The following is a 25434-nucleotide window of genomic DNA, read 5'->3' as shown; positions in this document are numbered from 1 at the left end:
CCAGACCATGTTCTTTTTACTAGGAATCATTGAGTATTCTTGAGCTCATAAAAACAAATGAACAAAAAGCAAAAAACAAAAAAACTTATGAGAGAACTTGGGAAAAACAAGCCAAGAGATCGAGAAGAATTATCATATCTGGAGAGGTACAGTGGACAAAAAGCTAGGCATGGAGTCTGAAAGACTTGAGTTCAAATCCAGCTTGATACTTATTGGCTATGTGTCTCAGAGAAATCACTTAACCTCTGTCAGCCTTAGTTTTATCACCTGCAAAATGGGAATAAAAATAGCACCTATGTTGTAGGTTATCGTGAGGACAAAATGAAAATGAATCGTAAAGTGCTTAGCTTAATTTCCTACAAATAGCATGACATATATATGTGTATATATTTATACATATCCCCACCATCATTGGAAAGTAAGATCTTTGAAAAACATTTAAGAGAATGTGGATTTTTCAATGAAAATTCAGAAGTGACTTCATTATTATCTTCAATTGCCTAATCACTCTAATTGATATATGTTAAGGGGTAGGTTAATTCCCCGAGAGCCTCCACGGTTGTGGATCATAACATCTGAAGGAGCTGCAAGGCAGCCTTTGCTGACACAGGTGTTGTGGACTGGGAATGAGATAAATTGGAGGCAGAGGGATGAGGAGATAGGTCAGACAACACAACGGCCTCTCAGTCAGAGAAGTCAGAGAACAGCTACTGCCTTTCAATCTCCTTGTATCATCCTCTCACAAGAGATCATTCTGAGTTGGATCTCCAAGCAGCAACTGATAGGTGGCTCCCGTGTATTTCAGCAGCTCTCCTGTGTATTCCAACAGATATATTTATTTACTCCTTCCTTCTCTCTCTCCCTTCTTTCCCTCTTCTTTTTCACTCTCTCTTCCATTCCCTTTTCCTTTCCTTTATTTTTCTCTTATCCTCTTTTTCCTTTCTTCCTCTCCTTCCTTCCTTCCTTCTTTTCTTCCCTCTTTTTTGCTATTTTTTCCTTCGTTTGTTCCTTCATTCATCCTTTCCTTCCTTTCTTCATTCTTTCTTTTTAAGAATGAATGTGTGCTTTCATCAATATAGGAATTTTTCAATAATGGATTTATGGTCTTAGAAAGTTGCCTAGAACTCTGAGTAAGTGACTAGCTCAAGATCAAACAGTCCATATGCAGCAGAAGTAAAATTGGCACAGACCACTTCTTCTTGGTCCAATGACTGACTCTTTCTCCATTCCACCATGGCTGACTTTTCAGTTTTCTATGACCACAAAAAACTAACCCAACGGAAATAGGTAAACTATAGAGGTGGCATTGCTTCTTATTGTGAGTATTGTTTTTAATAGTATTGTCAAAGGCTGGGCCAATGAACAGCCCTCTCTTTTAAAGATGGCTCCTTTTAACCTTTATCCTTTTCTCCAAAAGATTTGCTGGTACCCCGTGGATTTCCCTATCTGAGAGGATTCTTCCCCATTTTCCCCCTTCCCCAAATCTTTCTATTTCTATCTTTGGAACACTAGTGTTTATGTAAAAGCCGACATCTTCAGGAACAGCTTTTCATCTGTTCTCTATGCTAAAACATATTATCCTTTATAACCCATCAGTTTTTTTACAGTTCATTATGCAGCATAACTAGGTTTTTAAATTATGTAAGCACCATAACAGGATGTTTAGAAAAATGCTCTGTGCTATCACCAAATAGAGGCCTTTTTTAAAATGCCGCGCGCATTCTTGGTGAGTTCTGCATGATGTATTTTAAATGAGTCTGATAGTTTAGACTCATTCATTTTTCTAAGTATCACATTATGGTGATTACAGAACTTGCGTGTGTGTGTATGTGTGTCTATAAATGCAGATATAAACATGTAACTTGAATTTTTGAAAGATCCATTTTGTTGACTAGAGTTAGACTTGGGAACCCTAAAATCTCTGGCTTTGTAGGTTTGGAAATATATTTGTAAAGGAGGTACAATTTTGTTATTAACAATTAAGAACATATTGCCTATCACCACTTCTCTCTTAGGAGAGTTGTGAAATATGGTGTTAGCGGAGAAGCAGGAGTAATGGATAAGCATGCTGAGTTGGAGTCTGGGAAATCTCAGTTTGAATCGCATATTGCATACAAGCTTCATGACTCCTTTAGGCAGATTATTTACCTTCTCTTAGCCTCAGTTTTCTCATCTGCAAAAAATGGGAATATTAACTGTATTCTCAAGGTTGTTTCAAGGGTCAAATGGGATAATTTGTAAACTTTAATGTATTTTATAGTTATGAACAATTATTACTAAATAGTCTTTCAGCCCTGAGAATAGGGACTGGTACACAAACCTGTTGTAATTAATATTTTAAAAATAAATAGGACTGTATTCTCCTTAAGAGTGTCATCAGCAAAATGTTTGCATCACTCAACACTTGGAACACAGTTAAAAGATGTTTACTGAAAAGTTCAGTCTATTTAATATTTTCCCCATGCAACTAAGGGTCCAACCCTAGGAAATCTATCTTCACTGTTGAAAGCTAGCTCAAATAGTTTTGACACATGAAAATTTGTACCTTTAAGTTTCTTTAAAAATGAAAAGCAAGCAAAGTTGAAAATATCAGGGCTGGCTAATTATAGGTCTGAACAACTTTTACTCTGTTCTAAGTGCTTGTCAACAGGGACAGAATGACAGATACAAGCTCAAACCATCCAGTTACCTACAGAAAAACATATGATTGGACAAGTATTAAGTAATCTATCAATCTAGGTGGAGGTCTATCCTTGGGGTAAATACTATGCCCTTTCAAATATGATCAGATCACTAACAAAGTGCCCCAATAACCAAGATGTAGGTGTTTTGGGGTTCTTAAAATGCTATCTGGCCAAAGGAAATTCAACTCACAGTTTAATCTATGTACGATGAGTAATGCTTTGTCATTTTCACCAGTCAGGTTTTCTAACCAGTAAGCTCCTTGGGGAAAGAGATTATGGCACATCCCAAACTCCAAGATGCCATTTGGTACTTTTCCCATCAAATTCATTTCTCTTCCCACTTTGTCCATTTTTGGTGAAGGTGCCACCATCTTGTTAGTCTTCTAGAAGAGGTTTATGTTTAGTTCTTTCCTCATCTTCCATTCCCACATCAAATCCCACATCCCACATTGATAACATCTTTCTCTAGGTTGTACAGCCCCTTGCTTACTTCAGGCAAATGTTACTTCTTGTTTGAACTACTGTGATAGTCTTCTAAATGATTATCGTCTTTCCCATCTTTCTCTACATTTTCTAAACTATCTCCACAGCTATCAAATTGTTAATCTTAAAATATAAAAATTAATCAAGTTCTATCCAAAAATCATCTATTACATGGGCAGCTAAGTAGTGCAGTGGGTAGAGCACCAGCCCTGAAGTCAGGAAGACCCGAGTTCAAATCTGGTCTCAGACATAATACTTTCTAGCTGGGTGACCCTGGGCAAATCACTTAACCCCAATTGCCTCAGCAAAAAAAAAAAAAAATCATCTATCACTCTATTACCAGTAAGACAAAATCCAATTTGGCATACAACAATCACTTTCTCACCCCCTCACAATCTGGCTCCCATCTCCTTTTCCTTTATATTTCATATTATCTATTTTCATTCATTGCTTATTACAGTCAAACTGACCTTCTAGTTGTAGTACAAATGTGGCGCTCCTGCTGTCAACCATTAGAAATTCATTTAAATTCCTTGGACTTCATTTTCTTCACCAGAAAAATGGGGATTGTACCAACAACTAGTTCTAGAACTAGAATGATACTAGTTCTTCATGGGGATAAGGAATAACTGCAAGCTTTAAAACACTAAAAAAAAAGCCTCTTTGTTTGTTCTTTCCTTACTCCTCTTTCTCTTTCTCTTTCTCTTTCCTTTTCAGCTTCATGTTTTCCTATGAATAATCATCATCTTGATCTCCACTTCCATATGTTTGCACAATGGATTATCCAGATCTACGATGCATTCTTTAAGAAAGCTTTGTGTGCTGCTCCATCTAATCTGGAATGTTTTTCCCAAAGTCTATCTGGGTTCTACCTCTTCCTCAAGAGTTCCTATGATTCTTTTTCCTAATTATTAATTGGCCTGATTTCTCTTGAAACTTTTTGCTATAATTCTGAATAGGCTTTTTTCTTAGATGTATATGTATAGGCTTAATTCTATAGATGTATATTTCCCTGAAGAATGTAAATTCTTTGAGAGCAGGCCCTCTGTCATTTTTGTTATACCCCTATATATAACATTTTGTTACTATGCTTATATTAAACTAGATATTTAATATTTGTCAAATTGAATGGAATTCTCTAAATTTTGTAAAATTTGTAGTTTCTCCACCTTCCTACAGGACCTGGCTCCTAACACAATGTTCTGCCTATTGGAATCACATGGTAAATATTTCTTCATGTGATTATAGGCCCTTGAACTTGGAAGGATCTCAGAGTCACCTAATTTTAATTGTTGTTCAGTCATTTAGTTGTGGCTGACTTATCATGATCCTGTGGACCGTCTCATGTCAGTACTGTTCAAGAGATTTTCCTGGTAAAGATACTGGAGTGGCTTTCCATTTCCTTCTCCAATGGATTAAAGCAAGCAGAAGTGATTTTCCTGGACTTACACAGCTAGTATCTAGGGATAGATTTGCATTCAGGTCTTCCTGACCTTAGGCTGAGCACTCCATCCACTGAGTCACCAACCTACTCCTCCTGCTTCCAACATTTTATAGATGAGAAAACTGAGACCAAGTTAAATTATCCAGTATCAGGTACTGAACCCAAAGCTTTTAAATCTAGATACATTTCTACTTTCTATTATACCACGATTGTACTTTTATTTGAATGCAACCACTGATTGGAACGGGACAGAATCAGATTTGATTTCTTTGAGACAACTAGAGTCTAAGAAGCAAAATCCCTATATCAGTGTTTTAACATTTGGATCATGGTCTTGACTGTTGTAGTTAAAAGACTTGCTCAGGAAGTCTGCATAGGTGAGAGAAAGAAGGATCCAAATCTTAAGTCTTTGTGATTTAGAGCCCAGCTATCTAATTGTTAAGCCATGCTATCTGGCCACTAACTGTCAGAGCAATGGGCTGATATATATCTGTATTCCATGTCCTGAGGCTCATGAGTTCTAGTATTAAGAGTTTAACCAAAGCCTCTTCATAACAACATGGTGCCCAGCTAGGAATTCCATTGATTTATCAGGCTGTCCACCAGAAAACAAGATGGATATATTTATTATTTTCCCCCTTTTAAGGAAACTTCTTTGTTTAACTTGTTACTTTTTATTAGTCTACCATCTTTTTTTTTTTTTCTGAAAAGAACTATAAATCCAGGAAATTTCTTTCAGGTGTCTCCCACTATAGTTTAATTAGCATATCCTATCATAGCAGCAGCTCATTAAACAACTGAAAAGTTGTTTTTTTTTTTAATCAATTACAAGACTGATTTTTTTTTTTTACTTTCTTTGTTGGACCTGTCCATTTTGATGACTAAGGTTAAGAAAAGGATTTCCAGTGTGTCCTGGAAGGGAGTCACAAATCCCCATCTTTTTGCTACACTGACTTTCATTTTCAAAGTGTTCACAGGACAGTTGATACTCAACTCCCAAGAGGCCTTTGGGAGCAGCCTTGAAAAAATAAGAAAAGAAAGGTAAAAGGAACACAAATTTGTATTATAATCTTAAGATAAAAACAACTTCTGTTATGGCTTGAGGGAATTGGAAAATATACTTACACACATATATACACATATAGTAACAAGTAAAATAATATATGATAATAGGTATATAAGTTTATATAACACCATAAATGCTTGTGTATCTCAGTGTGTTGAAATCTGAGTAGGGGAAAAAAAAACATCCTTGCAATCTCTAAGGATTTCTAGCTTTTTCCTTCCAAATTCCCTGTAGAAATCAACATGCTACTATGTCTTGTCACTTTGGAAAAACAGATACAGAAACTGATTTTTTTTTGCTGAAAATATCTTTTTAAAAAGTCGTTTCTTAAGACTACCAATGGAAACAATTTTGATAGCTATCTCAGGAAGAACTTGAATAGAATAAGAACTTAAAATGGGATTTACTTTGGGATGGAAGCTCAGGAAAGCTCATTCAGGAAGGGGTCTCAAGGTAGTGGGACTCTGGACTGGTTCTTGATCCTTGTTTCTTTTGAGATTTTAGGAGGTGTTCAGGTCCTAGTGACTGCCACCATAAAATGATATCTATGATAGGATCACTGGGCAGAGAAATGATAGTCTGCTATACTGAATAGTTCTTTCTATCCAGAATTAATGGGCGATGAAAGAGATGAAAGGGAACTTAGGAGCTATTTAGTTCGGTCTCCCATACATATTACATAAAAGGAAACTGAGACCAATGAATTAGGTATTTTTGATTGTTGTGTTGTTATAACGGTTATTTTTACCATCGAAAGCTTCACCTGAATTAGGATTCCCAATGGAAGCAATTCCTGGGTAGAGAAAGTTGGAAGTAAGAGAGACTCAAACTGACAAAATCCTTCGGTGATGGGCCTTAGCGGTACATAGTTCTCAATAAATACAATTATGCTACATTCAGCCCTATCCACTCAATGTCTCTCTAAAATGGCACTGACTTTTCAGAAAAGGTCTCCCAAATTCTGTACATGAAATGCAGAGAATTCCCAAGCTGAGCAGAATGGGATTGACTTTTTCTAAGGGAAGTCCAGCTTTGCCATCCTGATGTTGACATTGGACTGTCCCTGTATCACAAGGTGCCCGTCCTCAGTTACAGCTTTGATTACAGTCAGCCTAAAATATCCTAGGCTACATGCTGTAGAAAACAAGGCCAGGCCATTGATTGTTTTTTGTCATCTAATAGATTGGTGGAAGAAACAGGATATTCTGCTGTTCAAAGTAATTTGTAACAGTGCTTACCGACCTGAGCGGTGCTGATGGAAAGCTCTGTTTCATTAGTGTCCCTGAAACAATTTGAGATCTTTAATTAACAATACATGAGAGGGAGAGACACTGGTTCCCACCTTCAGAATTTTAGAAAGATTTCTAAGGCTTGGAACAAATAAGGTTACTTTGCTTCTTTTTAAAAAAATACATAAACCCCCCAAGAAAACAACAAGATCTGGCTTTCATCAGGTTAAAAACTTCACGCTAGCCCCTTGCTCCTTGATTTCAGCTGCCAATCATGACTGACTCATTCACTAGAGCCAGTCTTATTCATAATTTCATTTTGCGGTTAGACAAAAATATCAGAATTGGGCAAAGTTATCTGATTGAAAAATAATATGTTTTCCAGAGATTACGGTGACCTCTCTACTTGGCTGATTTACATAGACCTTCAACTTCTTTTCCATCACAGTGGGAATTGAAGAGGTAGCTCCCAGTCTTGTTTATTCAGCAGCTATTTTAAGGAAATGTTATCAGAATAAATTATATTTACCTAAGGGTATGGTTTCCACCTCCCATCCCTTTTCTTCCAAGGTATGATTTCACCACTGGGAAAATACTCTCTGATGCCTGGGAACCAATTCCTTGCATTAGAAGGTTAAGTCATTGGTCCAGGACCTCCCAGCAATTGTAGATTCTAACTGTTAGAACTTCATTTTTTTCTCACTTCTCTTCCCTGACCTTGCTTTCCTTGTCTCCTTGGAAAAGAATAAACTTCAGCTACCAAGTAATATGTACATAAATGTCTATGTGTGTGTGCATATGTATATATGTCTCTGTGTGTATGTGTGCATGCATGCGTGTGTGTGTGTGTGTGTTTACAGAATGTATATTGGGGAAGGATTGCCTGGAGTCGTCGAGAAATGGTTCGCCAAGGTCACACAACCAGTATGTGTTAGAGACAATGGGTAGAGATGGTAGTGGATGGCCAGCTGGGCTCTGAGCTAATAATCATACTTCCAATTTCGAGAGCATTTAAAGGCTTGCAAAGTACTTTACATGCACAGTATTATTTGAACTTCCTAGGAATGATGTGGAGTAGGGGTAATTATTATCTCCATTTTTATAGAAAAGGAGGCTGAAGTTCAGAAGGATTAAGTGTTTTTCCTAGAGTTCCACAACTGATGGGCCCAAGGTTGAAGCTGACTCCATTTCTTTCAGAGTCCTATCAGTTATGACTCACCTAAATGGTACCCGTCTCCATGGAATCCTGGGAGGACATTGTTGCTGGCCTGCTCCAGTCGAATGGTCACGGGGCAGTTCGGAACAGTGACGAGGCAATTTGTAACCAGGGCATGGAAATTTGGGAGGCATTTTGTGGAATCCAACCAAAGGCTAAATTATTTTAAGAGACGTGAGTAATATAAAGGCATTCAAGGTTGTTTTATGAACTGAGCCCACAGAGCAGAAATAGGCCTAAAGGTAGAAATACACTTCCTGCTCCCCATCTGTCTCTTAAAAATTACCTCTGGTCATCTCAGGTTTGAAAATGTGGTCCCAGTGAATATAATAATTATTAATGACAGCCACAGTTAACATTCATATTGTATTTAATATGTGTCAAGCACTGCAAAGCAATTTACAATTATTATCTTGTTTGATCCTCACAACAACCCTGGGAGGTAGGATGCTATTATTATCACCATTGTATAGTTGAGAAACCCGAGGCTTGTAGAGATTAAGTGTCTTGTACAGGGTAATACAACTAGTATCTGAGTTCACATTAGAACCCAGAATTAGTCCCAGAATTCTGGGCACTAGGATGCCACTTAGCAGCCACATAAAAGACACATAAAAGAGTTAAACCATTTTGGTACAGTTGAAAGTATGCAAGTTTCAGGGTTGAAGAACTTGATTTTGAATCCAGAATCTGCTGTTGCCTATGTCACCCTGAGCAAATTATTTAACCTGCCTGGGGCTCGGTCTCCTATTTTGTAAAATGAAAGAGTTGGGAAATATGGCCTCTTAAGTCCCTTCCAGCTCTAGATCCACAATCCTTGGTTTTTCAAATCCTCTATTTAAAATCCTTTATATACAACACTATAAAAATATCTGGATTCAAATCTTGCCTCATGGGGCAGCTAGATGGCACAGTGGATAGAGCACTGGCCCTGAAGTCAAGAGGATCTGAGTTCAAATCTGGCTTCAGACACTTAATACTTCCTGGTTGCGTGACCCTGGGCAAGTCACTTAACTCCAATTGCCTCAGCAAAAAACAAACAGAAAAAATCTTGCCTCACACAAGTGCAATTTCTAGGATTCTGAGCAAATAATTTAACCTCACAGTGTCCCCGATATATTTCTAAAACTGTCATTTGAAAAGAATGTTATAGTCTTCTTGAAAAGGGAGTTGTCCCTATACCAGTGAAACTACCTATTTAGTTGCTATTTATATCTCTATTAAATTAGAGACACAACTAAATCCAAACTTCTGATGCAGGCTGGATCGTGCTTGCGTGGACAAAGGAATAAAAAAGAGGTAAAAGGGACAGGAGAGACAACTGGGCCAAATCTCTTCTTCTTATGGCCATGCCATGGCCAATCAACCATTATCAACAATCTATCAAAAATTAAGGGTCAGAGGCAACTAGATAGTGCAGTGAATAGCACACCAGTCCTGAAGTCAGGAGGATCTGAGTTCAACTCTGGCCTCAGACACTTAACACTCCCTAGCTGTGGGACCCTGGGAAAGTCACTTAACCCCAATTGCCTTACCAAAAAAAAAAAAAAAAGAACTAAGGGTCAGTTCTTCTGCCTTTCCAAGGCCTAGTGTTAAAATCAAATTCTGCTGTCCCTGAGGACTTCATATGACTTAAGATCATTTCAACTGGTTTCTCTGTCCAGTATTCTCTATGTATTTTGACCATAAGATATTTATGTAACAAATGCGTGCTTCAGAAAAGAAAAACAAACAATTATCACTATCTGTTTGTAACCTTATTCTTCCATGGTTAGGAGTCTGTGACTCAGGTCTGCTGGAATTGTTGGATAAATGGTTCTTCAGAGCCCAAATGGTAACTAGCTCAGGGTTCTCTTAAATGTTTAGTATACAATATAATGATTTCTTCACCTTAATCTTCTTAGTGTAAGATACCCTGAAATGGGATCTTTCTTGCATCACTAAGGCTTACCCAGAGACTGTGAAGATGAAGGTAATTAGTCCATTGCTCCATGTCCCATCTCCTCACTTTTATCCAGGGGGTTAATAATGTGGACTCACCTCCTGGGGCCACTAGTAGATCAACTAATAAGTGACCGTGGGGCGTTTGACAAAATGGAAAGCAACATTAATAACGAGAAGAAAGGAAGTGGTCATCAGATTATACCTTCCTGGCATCTGTTGCCTTGGTAACCAGATTTGCAGGTGCATGAACCATTTTTGGCACTGCATTCCAGGGTGTTCTCCTCCATACACTGACATTCAGAAGAACAGCCAGCTCCATAGGCTCCCTTGGGACAGGCTGCAAGCAGATTGAAGCAAATTGGTCACCTGCAAACTCAGCTTTCCCTAGTTTAAATTGTTAGCACACAGGCCTGACGCTCTGCAGTGCCTGATTATAGGGGGAAAACAAGGGGATCATCCTATCTGCCAAAAACAATAGGGGAAAAAATGTCTTTTCAAATCAGGCAATTCATTTTCTTTTTGGCAACCTGATGTGAACAGTGAAGCCTGAACTACTTAAAAAGCTTTAGTGCAACTGGGATTGCAATTCCAGCTCAGCATGCTCAACGGGTGCCCATCGTTAGAATTCTGTAAGGGCATCGTGGGAAAAGCACGGGGCCATATTCATTCCACAGCAGCATGGAGATGATGGATAAGCTTCAGTGGGAAAAGCAGTCATTGTTTGAATTTCCTTTCATTATACAGTCATCCAAAGTCATTTTATATACTGTGGATCTCAAAAAGGTATTCTCTGGGACGGGAGCATTATCTTGGCCACATCTTGCGTAAGTGAGCTTGTGTTTCCCTCAGTCTTTTTCCATTGCTGTTGAGTTGCAAAGACAGAAATCAGCGTGAGAGTCCTAATTGGGAAGGGGACCACCTTTGTATTCAGTAAACACATATAATGGTCCTTTCCCAGAGCATCCGCTTAGCATAATTCAACGCTCTTTTCAAAAGACATCTTAGTATCTTTACTATATCATGAATGTGAATGTACTTTCCCTTCATTAATAGGCAGGGGGAAAGGAAGAGAACCTCAGCAAATGGAGGATCTTTCTCACAGCCTCAAGGACACTATATAATTATGGCTTATGTCCACATGAGCCTCGGCGAATCAGATCAATTTGATGGAAAAGTTGGTACAGTCAAAACTTCATTATCTTCACTAATGAAAAGGAAAATAGAAGAGATAACACAAAAAGAGAGCTAAGATGCTATTGTCACCTTTCCCCCTATATTCATCCAGTTGGTACTCGTCTCAAACATTCTAAATTCTAGGATTTTCCATTTTACTCTTTTCTTCCTTGATGGAAATTTCCCTCTTTCTGATTACTAGCCAGAGTTGCTCTTTGACCTCTTTCATGAACTGGAGGGGTGAGGGAAGCCCAGGCAAAACTGGGCACTTGATGGTTAATAGGAAAATCAAGGTGTGTTCTGAAGAGGGAAAGTGAAAGGGAAGTCAGGTTAAGTAAGGTGGAACTGTTCCACCGTCCCACATTATATGATTCCTTTGACAAAGAAAAATTTAGGAGTTGGATTTATTGATATTTGTCTCATCACTGAAACATGCAATTCTGCATCTGAAAAATGGCTAGTTGTAAATGTGGTAGTATGGAGACAGCTTTAGAATGGGAGAATAAAGATTGGAACCAGATCCTGAGCAATGTTTCTAAAAATAACAGACTGAAACATTTGGATTGGGTTTTTCTGAGACCTGAACAAGGTTAATATTTGCAACCAATATGCAAAGAAAAGAGCCCGACTGCTCACCTATTATGGAAAATGCCTAAAATTTTCAGCCTTCAAACATCTTTAGTACCTTAAAGAAGCATCTGACTTTCTTAGAGAAAATTCTATATTATGACAGCATATGAATATCCTGAACATGTTTCAATTAACTCTTCCTTCTTTGTTGTTGATTTTTTCTCTTTCATCCTCAAGGAGGACCATAACATCAGGGAGGTGATGTCATGATGCGTATATGAATTAGATTTAAGGGAGGAAGAGCTGGGCAAAGCCAGGAGCTTTACTTTTATCTCTGTAGCTATCTTAATAAAGTGACCAGATATAGATCAGGAGATGGCTCCAGGTGCAGTGGGAGGTCTTGGTCTTTTTAAATTAAGGTCTTTCCCTGGTTTCAGTTTGTCTGAGGCAACTCCTATTTATCACTAATTAATCATGAGATTAAGGCTAGGTAAGAAATGAGGCAGAGAATGGTCTCTTTTACCTAGTGAAAAAATCAATCTAGGAGGGGAAGATCCTCGGGATTTCTAGCCCAAACTGAACCAACTGTTATTTATAATAATTTATAACAACTATAAATAAATAATTTATAATAACATATTTTACATCTTCCTATGTTTTTCAGAAATGTAGAGTTTTTATGAGATACAGAATCACATGAGCTTTGATTTTGAGAGGACTTCAGCAGTCAATTTATCCAACCCATACTTGAAGGAGAATTCTCTCTCAATAAAAAATTCCAACCATCCAAACAAGACACAAAAGTTCATAAAAGTTTTCCAAGTTATATAAACATATTTTTTTCCTACTCATTCATATATGTTCCCGTGAGTTCTCCAAAAGTATTGAAATCATAGATAGATATTCATGGAGCATGGGCCAGGTGATTCTTGAGTAAGCACTAACATTCCCCTATGTAAAAGGCATACCAGTTCAACTTTTTATTTAAAATTTATTTAAAATTTTTTAATATTAAAATTAAAATTATAAAAAAAATCAAATGGTATCCCATAACAGAAAATAATCATCTCACAATATTTTCCTTGTCTTTATAAGAAAAACAATGACTATGCTCTTTTGGAATTGGACCAAGTACATTCATCTTCCTGAGTATTTTATGCATGGAGATTGGACAAATAAATGAATGTGACCATATTTAACATGTATCGGTCTACCTGACATCTGGGGGAAGGGGGAAAGGGAAGGAGGGGAAAAATTGGGACAAAAGGTTTTGCAGCTGTCAAAACTAAAAAATTATCCATGTATATGTCTTGTAAATAAAAAGCTATAATAATAAAAAAAAAATGAATGTGACTTACTCAGATGGCAAAACCGACCATAACGTCCTGGGTCACATAGGCAAACTCCATAGACTCTGTGACAATAACTGTTGTGGGCACACACACATTTCTTTTTGCAATCCTTTCCAAAGAACCCTTTAGGACATCCTAGAAGGAGTGATGACATGCAAAGAAAACATTGGTATATGTGCAAGATTAATTATAGATTTGTGTTCTTTTTAAATAGAGATAGGTGGGCTGGGTATCTGTACTTGAATATTCCAACACCCTGACTTTTATTGTAATGATGCTAAAAATATAATTTATACTTTATGGTTTTTCAAGTTTATAAAGCACTCTTCTCAAAACAAATCTAGAAGGTAGGATTATAATCCCAATGCTTAATAGATGTCTTCAGAGAATGGTTAGAGCACTACTAGAATTTTATCTGTAAGAGCTGGGAAATGAGGGAATCAGGATCATTCCTGAGATATGAGGAGGATTATAGAATTTTCCCAGCACATCAGTTTTGGGAAGAGATACATAAAGGAAATAGAAAAGTTCATGGGATAATGGCACCAGCTGCCTTTGTGTTTCTCTTCGGTTCCTGAACACAACTGAGAAGCCATCATTGGTCATGCCTTTTTGGATCTTACATTCACTGTACTCACTGATGTAGAAACATGATGGAATAGTCAGTAGTATCAGGAGTGAGGAGGGACCAAGAATATCTAGATAGCTGGATCCCTATAAAAATGGTACTGAAAAATTAAGTTCAGGCATCAAATCCTCTGTCTTGCATTACTGGAATCTTAAATTACTGAGTCTTTTCTTAAATTACCAGGTCTTTAGATTATTTTGGTAATGTCTAGTTTTGTAGGAAAAATGCAAATTCACAATTTGAAAGTGATTTAATGTATTTAGCTTCATTCATTTTAGTTTATTGATTAAGAGAAATTAACTTTTATTTGGCAATCCGTACTTGTGTGATTTATTCCATTATACCATGCTCATTTGATCAGTATTTATTGAAATGCCACAATAAAGGGTAGAATCCAGAGTTTCCGTGTATATGCGTGTGTATGTATGTGTATTACTCTGAGCCAAGATATGAATTAGGTAAATTCTTATTTGTCATACCCCAAATTAACCACATGACACCTATTGTGTAGAAATGGACAGGCTTGTAGAACAGAGCAAGCTCTTTAAGAACCATAGAGTATTGCTCAGTGTTTCCTCAGTTCTTCCTTTGGTATTCAGTAGAATGTATAGCTTTTACAGTGAATCCATACTCTTGGATTCTGAGATTCACTGTTGAGCAAGATCAATTGAATGGATACCAGCTACCTCTATTCATTAAGTGGATAATGAAAATGTGACTCAAAGATAAATTGTCCAAGTTTACATGGGTATTAATGACATAATGGGCATCTGAAGAGCATATTATGTCCAAGAAAAAAAATTAGCATAACAATCCTGTTTGAATTAGGTACTAGAGCTATTATTATATTTTTGGTTACCTTTAAACTGTTGTATATTTGATTTTTTTTTTTTTTTGGCTGAGGCAATTGGGGTTAAGTAATTTGCCCAAGGTCACACAGCTAGGAAGCATTCAGTGTCTAAGACAGATTTGAACTCAGGTCCTCTTGACTTCAGGGTTGGTGCTCTATCCACTGTGCCACCTAGTTGCCCCTTGTGTGTGTGTGTATATATATATATATATATATATGTATATATATATATATATACATATATATATATATATACATACTTTATTTTTAATTTATGAAATAAATAAAACATTTCCATAACATAGTTGAACAACAATAATTGTACATGGGACTACAAGTTTATTATGTGTAATTTATTGTTTGTTTTTAATATATGATAAAATGATCATTTAACTTTCTTTTCCCCTTTTTCTCTACCCCTCCCCAGATGATTACATATGTATGTATAATTATATACATATGCATGCAGGCATACATATGTGTGTATAGAATAATTTTACACATGATATATAATGTATAATTTTACACACATGTCACATATATGTAAAATTATTCTGCACACATTTATATTTATCAATTCTTCCTCTGGATGCAGATAGCATCTTCCTTCATAGTTCCTTAGAGCTATACTTCATTCAACTATAAAAAAGACATAACACAAGAGATTGTTGTATTATATCTCTTTTACAGATGAATTTGATGCTTAGTTGATGGCCCATGATCAGTGAATTGATAGCCATTTATTATGGACCAGAGGAAAAGATTTGGATTTAGATTTTCCTGGTAGTAATCCCAGAACATATCTACTATGCTATACTACCCCTGTAAAATAGGTTCTAAAAGGTAACTTGACTTGTCATGTAATTAGTAACTATTTGAGCTGGCTTAGGTCCTCTTGACTCAATTTGGAACTCTCTTCCTATTATATCACCATCCATTGGATCATGTAAGTGGAATAGACCATTTTATAAGTACAAGGCCTTAATTTCATGTAAAAGACTGGGTAGTAGAATGCTAAACAAGTACTCTATTAATATTTTTCCTATTAGGAGTGTCCAGGTTTCCAAACAAAAATCATTTGCAGGTAAAGACAGGATCCCATACCATCTTCACAGTTCATCCCATGAACTCCAGGGGGACAATGACACTGGGCTGTTATAGGGTCACAGGAACCTCCATTCTGACACTGACAGATGCTATTGCACTCTTGTCCATAAGTCCCTGGAAGACAAGCTGTAAAGAAAATGGAGAAGATGAATGAAAGAAGCAATATACTCATTGTATCATCAATACAAGAGAGAAAATAATGTTTTCTTGTCATCTTGGTACAATGATAGCAGGTAATTAAAGAATGAAGCCACCTGTAGAACTGGGAAATGTCACTGTTAAATTCCTATGTTGGATGACATTGTCATTCCTGGGGGACTTGTCATTAGAAGTGGATGAAAAATGAGACCTGAAAGAGCAAATAATAAGGTTCAAATACAAATTTTATATTTTTGAGTAAACTTTAACCCCACATTTTCAAAACTATTCCAAAGTCTTTGTTATTCAATGCTGGGCCACATTAATGAGGTGTAAATTGCATGTGCTATTAAGAAAATGAACAGAAAGTAAAAAAAAAAATGTATTTTTAACTAATAGACAACACAAGGGAGACTCCCTCGAGGATTATGAGATGTGTTTTATATTGTCAAAGATTGATGAAATTAAGAAAACAATCATGTTTTAGAAAACTTCCTAGTGCTCTGATATGAAATACATTGGAAACAGATCTTTCAACTTTATTTTCATCTTAATTTGAAATAATGCAGCTGCTGGGATAATCTTTACCAACTATTGTAAATTACATTCATTTTTTAAAAAGCCACTTTAAAAAAACTGAGAAACTATACTATATAACCATCTTTACCTTTTATTCTCTTCCCTCTCCCTCATGGTAACATGAGAAGAACATTTCTTTTTCATTTTTTTCCTTTTTAAATAATTGCTTAATAAGAAAGGAAGGAATAATGGAAGGATGGAAGGAAATACAGAAGAAGGAAAAAAGGAAAGTAGGAAAAGAAGGGAAAAAAGGAGGGAAAGTAAGGAAAGAATGAGAGAATAAGTGATATAAATAAGGTGGACTAAGAAAGTAAGAAGGGAAGAAAGTATAAGGAAGGGGGAAAGAAAAAGGGACTGAATAAGGAGAAAGAAAACTGAAGGGTGGAAAAAAGAAAACTATGAGTGAAACATTTATAATATTATTACATTTTCCTTCAACTTTTAATCTTTTCCAAAATGGATAATATTTTTTCTCTGAGCCCAAATACTTCAATTAAAATGAGTTTTTCTATCAGAATTTAGACAGTAAGAGATAAAAGGATGAATGATAGAAATATTTAAGCATGACAAATAATCCAAGTTCCCATTAGAAATTCAGCATATTTCTAAAGTACAGTGAGTGTGGAACACTGAAATACTATTAGATTGAATTTTAAAACAGTTGACATGCCACTGAGAATGGGACATTTCATGGATCAACACTTAATAAGCACATGAAGAATGCTAAATGTTGTCCAACAGATAGAAATCTAGTCCTAGCCTTGACAGATTTTACTCTGATTTTGAGTGGAAAAAAATGTCAAGTCAGGGAAATAAAAGAAAGAAAGAACCTTGATATGGATAGATTCAATGAGTTTCATGAAATATATGGAAGGCAAATTGCAGCATCCTTTGAAATATCCCACAATCTACCATTTTAGATCTATGGATTATACACAGTACTACTAAAATATGGAGGCATATTATTAAACAAAATAAAAAAGCTTCATTAGTAGAATTCAGATGAGATCTATAAACCAAATATACTAGTGATTTATCCATTTTATTATTCAGCTTAATTAAAGTGCCAAAGAAACTCTGTTGCTTCATGCCAGATCCCCCTCATTCCTTCTGCCTCACATCCCAAAAGACATTTTGTTAATCCTTCAAAATTTAGCTCAATGCTAATCTGCTTAGTGAAACTTTCCAAAACTAATCCAGAAATATGACATGGTTTCATGAGTAGATTGGACCTGGAATCAGCAAGTCCTGGGTTCAAATACCACCTTTGATACTTGTTTAATTTTGAAGAATTTACTCATGTTCAATTTGTTTTTATCAGTAAAATGAGAGAATGGGAGTTTGTTGCCAAGTCTTTTCAATCATGTCATTCATTCATAGAGTTAATGAAACCATTTTAGTATTTTATTGGCAGAAATCCTGAAGTACTTTGCAATTTCATTCTCTGGCACATTTTACAAATGAAGAAACAGAGGCAAACAGGGTAAAGTGACTTTCCTGGGGTCAGAAGTAAGCTTCTGAGGTCAGATTTGAACTCATGAAGATGAGTCTTCTTCCATGATTCCAACACTGAAGTTGTGTTCTATCCACTATACCACCTAGATGGTGGGAAAAGATAACCCCTAAAATTATTTTCAACTTTAAATCTATGATCCTATAATCTTATCTAGCCTTAGTCAAGAATTCCAACTCAATTACTGTTGAAGTTTGGGATCTAGTCTGTTTTCTCACTTACTTAGAACTGGTACAATACAACTGATTATTTCTATGTAGTTCTCTCCTTCTCTCTCTCTCTCTCTCTCTCTCTCTCTCTCTCTCTCTCTCTCTCTCTCTCTCTCTCTTTCTCTCTCTCTCTCCCTCTCCTTTAGAAGGAAAGCTCCATAGGTCCAAGTACTATTTTTGTTTTCCTTTTGTATCTCTATCCTTATTGAACACATTTTTTTTCCCAAAAAGAGGGTGCTTAACAGAACTGTGTTGAATTGAATTCCTCTCCCCTAATCATTACCTCATTCACTTCATTTGTCTTAAACAACTTGTATTCATGCTTTGTTCTAGCCATACCATTCATTTGAAAGGACTGTCCATTTGGAATCAGTAGTTATCATGTCAAATCCCATATTTACTACTTGACAAAATCTTTTATGGCTTTAAGCCTCAGTTCATGCATCAGCAAAGTGAGGAGTTTAGACCCATTAACCTCTAAGTTTCCTTTAATCTACTCTAACTTACTAGCTGTGCAACAAGTCATTCAATCTCTTATGAGGTTACATCTAAATATCTCTGCCTTTTCCACCTCACAGATTTGTTGGACAAGATTTACTACACTTTATGTGCCTGATAAGCATTGATCTCTGAAATGTCCCATTTCCAGTGACATGGTTACTGCTTGACAATTCAATCTAGTCATATTTCAATGTTCTACAAGATTGCTGTGCTCTAGAAAGTTTTTGAATATCTAAATGAAATTGGGATTATTTGCCACATTTCACTATTTCTATCACTCATCCCTTTTCTTTCTCTATTACTTTCTAAAATCTGACAGAAAAAAGTCATTTTAATTGCTAGTAACTGAAAATATTTTTAAAATTATGTTTTCATTGATATATTTTGTTTTATATCATCTACACTCAAAGCAAATGAGATATTATTTATGAAGCACTTTGCACAATGCCTGACAATCAGATAATCCAATAAATATTTGGTGCTCAATCAATGCTTATTGCCTTCTCTTTGCCACTTTTAATTATATCTCTCTTCTATTTAACTCTTCATAACATCGACAAAAATCCCAAGGGATAAAAAACATCTCTTGGGAGCTAAAAGAGGGTACAGCCATTCAACAAATGTTAATGAGACTAAGAATCCACAAAAATAAGAAAGCAAGACATTCCAATCTGACAGAGCTGAAAAAAGATATTTTGTTCTCTTTTTTTACTCTGCACTTTTTGTGAAATTCAGAAATTCAATTATATATTTGACCTTATACATTCTATTTAGTGGATAATCATCACAAATGGTAGTTACTATCTCAAATACCACAATTTCATGATAATGTTTTGCAGGGGTCCTCAAACTTTTTAAATAGGGGGCCAGTTCACTGTCCCTCAGACTGCTGGAGGGCTGGACTATAGTAAAAACAAAACCTTTGTTTTGTGGGCCTTTAAATAAAGAAACTTCATAGCTGGATGAGAGAGATAATCGTCCTCAGCTGTCGCATCTGGCCCACGGGCCGTAGTTTGAGGACCCCTGGTTTATGGCATTTAGCATGTTTCATAACCTGACCCTTCCGATTTTTCCAGTATTCTGACAATTTATTCACACACACACACACTCTAAGATACATTTCTATGGCCCTATTGTCTTGTCCTTGAACACAAGGATCCATCTCTCATTGCTAGGTATTTGTAAATTTGCTGTACCTTATAACTCGAATGTTCTCTCTCATCACTTCCTCCTCTCAGCTTTTCTAGTTTCCTTCAAGATTCAGTTCCAATTCTTGGAACTGTTGGTGGCTTTTTCCATTCCCTCCACTTATGATCGTCTCACCTCTGAGATGAGCTTTGGTCCACTCTTTGTAGGTCTTGTATTAATCTGGTTATCCTCATGTTGTCTCTTCCTTTACAATATAAGATTCTTGAGTGTAGGGACTATTTTTTTTTTTGGCTTTTCTTTATATCTTTGGCACTTAGTACAGTGCCTGGAACATAGAAAATGTTTATTAAATGCAATTGACCAATTGACACTGTATGCATGTAATAGTACATATTGTCATAAGAATTCTACTATCGATAGTTCAATATATTAGAACTGCTAGATTTGGAAATCAGAGTATTGAAGAGTTAACAAAGATACAATATTAGCTTTAGCTTAGCTAAATCATTTCTCTACTTAGTTGCCAGGTTTTTGTCTGTTTGTTTGGTTTTGAACTTTGATTTTAGTCTTAGGGAACTTTTGGTATGGAAACTCACTCCATCATTACAAATAAATTAATGCTGCTTAGCATCAAGCATTTATTGAGCACTTTCTGTTTGTTTGATAGACATTGTGCTATATCAAGAAGATACAAAGAAAAGGCAAAAACCATCACCGATTTCTAGGAGTTTACAATCTAATTGTAAAGATGTACAAAACTTTTGCATCTGCAAATTCGTGGGTTCTTAGTTAGAAAAGGATCTGTTTGTTGCTTTTCTACAGAGTAACAATTTGTACCTCATAGCCTCAGGGAAGAATTTTTCTGACCATGAGAGGAAAGGGATCTGCCTATGAGAGGAAAGGGATCTGCCTAGAGTCACATAAACTGATTACATCAGAAATAGGGCTTGAATTAAAGTTATTATTATTATTATTATTCTAAAGCTGGCTCTTTATTAATCAATACATAAAGCACTATACCATGAATCAGGAAGTCCTGAGTTCAAATTCAACCTCAGAGTCTTCCTGTAATAACTTAGTCACTGTTTACTTTCCTTATCTTGTCTTTAAAATGGGAAAAATAATGGAGTCCACATGGCAGGATTGTATTTATAAAACATTTAGCTCACTACCTGGAACAAATAAATACTCAATAAATGATCATTTACTTTTTCCTTCATTTCCTTCACACTAATAATTTTTTCTGGATTTAAAATTTGAGATCCAAAATCTGCCCTCTCTCTCTACATTCAGGGGGCTAAAACTAAGCATTAATCATCTGTATTATTTATAGGTCAAAATGAATGAATAGTCCTTTATAAAAAAATTTTTAAAATTTTACATTTCATGGCTCACATCTGTTGAAGAGAAGAGAGGGATAAACATTTATTAAATGCCTACTATGTATCAGACATTAGGCCAATATTTACAAATATTATTTCTTTTGATGTTCCTAACAAGTCAGTGAGGTGAACACTATTATTTTATTCATTTTATAGCTGGCACATTTCATTTCTTTAAATTCATTTTCATTTATACTCATGGAACAAGGGTTGTTTTTACTTTGTTTAGGGTATTCTGTATAATTTTATTCTGGTTAGTCACTTATGATGAGATTATGTTAAGAAATAAACAGCGCTACTTTATGTGTCTCTACATTTATATGTATAAAGATTTGAAATATTCAACTCCGTTTAAGTATTTTTGGAGAGTAAAGTTTTGCTTCCTTTGTGAAGGGGATATCTTGCCAGAAATTAATGCATCATTTAAATGGAAGGAATTTTTAAAGCCTCTGAAATACAGGGATCTTTTATTAGTTTTTATAGCTGATGAATAAATAGGACACTTGAAGAAAATAATGATCTAATTTGCTATCAAGCTTCCTACGGAGCAGAGAAACAAGCAAACATAACAAACCCCTCCTCTTTCTAATATTAGGTTAAAACTTAGATCCGAATGCTTTTATTGCTCATCTCCCTGCTAAGTTCATAAAATCATAAATGGAGAGCTGGAAGGGAGTTGGCAGGTCATCTTGTTCACTTTCTCCTCTTACAGATAGGGATGCTAAGGCTCAGAGATATTGTCACATGGATATTAGGTGCTAGAACAGGGATCCAAATCGAGGCTGCCTGCCTCAAGAACTCAGATTTATTCCAAGCTCTTTGAACAGAAGGACAATTTCACTTTTCAGCTTTTTATCTGTAGCATCTTTCATGCATTGGCTGATGCCCCCCCACTCCGGTCCCCTCACTTTGTGTGGCTTTTGTATACTCACTTTCATTACAGAGGATGCCTCCCCAGCCAGCTGAGCAGAGACAACGATTCTTTTCCTCATTGCATTTGCCTCCATTCATACAGTCTTCACACATTAAACTGCAGTCATGTCCAAAAGTGTCATTTAAACAGACTAGTATGAGAAAAATCAGGTTAACAAACTCATGAATCTATGCCCCAAATAGTTAAAAAAAATTTAATCAATCTACCCACGAACCAATTAGTATTTTTAAATGTCTATTCAAACTCAGGAAAGATACTAATGAATATAAGATGAAATCCAAAAGAAAATCTCCCTTCCCCTCTTAGAGCTACATTCCAATGAGATATCCCTCTCCATGTAGGTGAAACTCGAATATCTCTCCCCATCAGTCAATAAGCATTTATTATGTGATTCTTATTATGATTCTTATTATGTGCCCAGTTCCCAGAATACAAAGACAAGAAAAATACAATTCCTGCCTTCATGGAGCTTTCCTTCCAATGGTTCTACCCTCCTTCTCTGATTCTAGGTGATGCTGTAACCTCAAAAGTTATTTGATAGAAGAGGAAGTGCTTCTGAAACTCTAGCTTATATTCAAGACTTTTAAAGAAAGTGGTAGTATACAAAAATTATTGATATGAATGTATTTGGCAAATGTGTATGTGCATATGTACATACATATATGAACATATACACACAGGTAGGTGGTACGGTGCATAAAATGCCACGCCTGAAGTCAGGAAGACTCATCTTTCTAAGTTTCAATTGGGCTCAAATCCTTTCTAGCTGTGCAATCCTGGGCAAGTCACTTAACCCTACTTGCCACAATTTCTCACATGTAAACTGAGCTGGAGAAGGAAATGACAAGGAAGGAAATTGTAGTATATTTCCAAAAAACAAAATGAATCCCAAATGGGTCATGGAGAGTCGGACATAACTGAAATTATTGAAAAATATAATTATATATGTATATACATATCTGTATGTATATATATATATAAATACACATACACACATTTATACATACATATACAAATGTACTTAAACACATAGCATACAAATACATAGGTATATTGTGCATATACATGTGTGTACATATATTTGTGCTGTCTATATATATGTATGTGAATAGAATTGTGTGTATAGGGTTGTGTAGGGTTTGAGGGAGATGATGAGTGGGAGCCCTAAGTATTTAAATTATCTGAGGTTAAAATGTGAAGTCCTTGACAACAGGAATTGACTTTAGCCTTTCTTTGTATTGTCATCATTTGGCACAGTGCCTGGCACATAGTAGGCACTCATAGCTTATTAACTGATATTATTTCATGTTTTTTTTAAATATCATTCATTTTTTCTTTTTTTAATCTTGTAGATTCAACTTTAATTACTTTATTGTGGAGCATAATTTATTTTTCAGACTTTTAGGTGTTTGCAGCGATTAAGGAACCTCACTATTCTGGTAGTCTTGTCCAATGAATTCTGGAAAGAAAGAGAGAGACAGAGACAGAGAGACAGACAGAGACAGAGAGAGGGAAAGAGGGAGGAAGTGAGGAAGGGAAAGTGGAAGGGAGAGGGGGTGGAGACAGAAAAAGGGAGGGATAGAAAAAGGGAGAGGGAAAGGGAGAGGGAATGAAAAAGGAAGAAGTGAAGGAGGGAGGGAGGGAGGAAGAAAGAAAGGAAGGAAGGAAGGAAGAAAAGAAGGAAGGAAGGAGAGAAGGGAGGGAAGGAGGAAGAGAGGGAGGAAGAAAGGAAGGAAGGAAGGAAGGGAGTAAGGGAGGGAGGGAGGGAACTAGGGAGGGAAGGAAAACATGAGGGAGGGAAGGAAAACAGGAGAGAGAGAGGGAGGGAAGAAGGAAGAGAGGGAGAAAGAAAAAAAATGAACTTGAGTGGATTCCTTTCACTCACCCACTTTGTGTAAAACAGTGAATTCTCCTCGAATATCTCTTTCCTCTAGTTCATCTTCATCTTCATAATTGGGATTTGGGGCAACAGCATAAGTAAGCAGTTGAGCATGTCTTCTGAAGTGAAGATCTGGGAAGCTTACAACTTCCAATTCCTCTTCTTCCTCCTCTAATTCCTCCTCATCCAAAGCTAAAACCAGAGAGGAAAATGACTGTGCATTTGCATCGCTGTTAGGGATGAGGCAAACAGATGGCGGGGGGTGGGCATGTGTCTCTGTGTGCAGAACTGGGCAAAAACGGCTAAGAGAAATGAAGAGTCTGAACTCTCCACACAAGCAGGGGGTAGTGAAAAGGGGAAAGCCTTTGAGCAAAGCCAATTCAAATAGACAATCACAAAGGAAGGTTAGAAGCCGTGAACACAAAGGTAAAGCTGCTAGAGAACAAGGACAAAGGGAGGAGAAAATAGTTTTAGTTTAGAAAAAAAAAGAAAGGTTTGAAAGATGGACTGAGGGAAGGAAATTGCATTCTTCCCTTGGCCCCTGGAAGAAATTCAAAACAGTTGAAATGTGATTTTCAAAAAGGAAACTCCCTCATCGGAACTTACGGATGCAAGTTTTTCTGTTACTATCAATTTGGTAACCTTCCTCGCAGAGACATTCATAGGATCCCAAAGAATTAATACAGAGCTGGTCACAGTCAGTACTGTCCTGCAGACACTCATCCACATCTAAGGGAGAGAACACAAGGCATCCTCTTGGGCGTTGACATAGGAACAGAGCTTATGGATTCAAAGGCGTGAGCGTGTTCATTGTTTTGCCTTACAGATGGTACTTTGACACAAAGTAAAGCTCAGACAAGTCCCCAGACCAGACTACTTTTCTCCAGCACACACTGATAAATCTGCCTTCAGCAACTTGGCAAATTCATTGTTTTTTTGAGGAGAGGCAAACTTCTTGAGATCTCAAAACTAACAGTTAGCTCAGCTAAAGAAGGTTTATTATGTGCATTGTACCCAAAAAAAAAGTACCAGTCTGTGAGACACTTTGCAGAATGTAAAATTGAATAGTTAATTAGTATAAGCATTGTAGAACATAGTATTTTAAGTTGCAGTTTGATTTCCTTAGTTGTTTTTTTTTTTTTTTCCCCAGAAGGTTGCCTTGAAGTCATAAGGATCTGGATTCAAATCCTTTCTCTAATACATGCTAACTAGCTTTGTGACTACTGGCAAAGCACTGAATCTTCTGTGTTCCCTCATCTCTAAGACAAGAAATTATATATAAGTTGTCAGTCAACATAGTGGGAAGCATTTTCACACCAGCAGTTTGCTGATAGAAATGAAATCGCAGATCTAGACTCGCCCAGAAATCATTCATTCATTAAGGAAGCAAGAGAGAGTCAAAAG

At 36.4% G+C, this 25434-nt stretch overlaps 1 protein-coding gene across 1 annotated transcript in view; it reads right to left on the bottom strand.

Moving 5' to 3' along the window:
* Positions 1-8491: 8491 nt before the first annotated feature.
* LOC127556983 (EGF-like and EMI domain-containing protein 1) overlaps positions 8492-25434 on the bottom strand; it is a 585752-nt gene continuing 568809 nt past the window's right edge. Inside the window, exons 11-15 of the mRNA XM_051990486.1 lie at positions 24037-24222; positions 22150-22281; positions 15744-15872; positions 13168-13296; positions 8492-10403 (exon numbers count right to left, since the gene is read on the bottom strand). Of these exons, the coding sequence (XP_051846446.1) occupies positions 10258-10403; positions 13168-13296; positions 15744-15872; positions 22150-22281; positions 24037-24222 (722 nt within the window). The 3' untranslated portion in view covers positions 8492-10257. The remainder of the gene's footprint in view (positions 10404-13167; positions 13297-15743; positions 15873-22149; positions 22282-24036; positions 24223-25434) is intronic.

The sequence above is a fragment of the Antechinus flavipes genome, chromosome 3 (assembly GCF_016432865.1).
Source record: "Antechinus flavipes isolate AdamAnt ecotype Samford, QLD, Australia chromosome 3, AdamAnt_v2, whole genome shotgun sequence".
In the NCBI taxonomy this organism is placed as follows: Eukaryota; Metazoa; Chordata; class Mammalia; order Dasyuromorphia; family Dasyuridae; genus Antechinus; species Antechinus flavipes.
The sequence above is the reverse complement of the archived record's forward strand: the minus strand, read 5'-3'. Positions and strand labels throughout refer to the sequence as shown.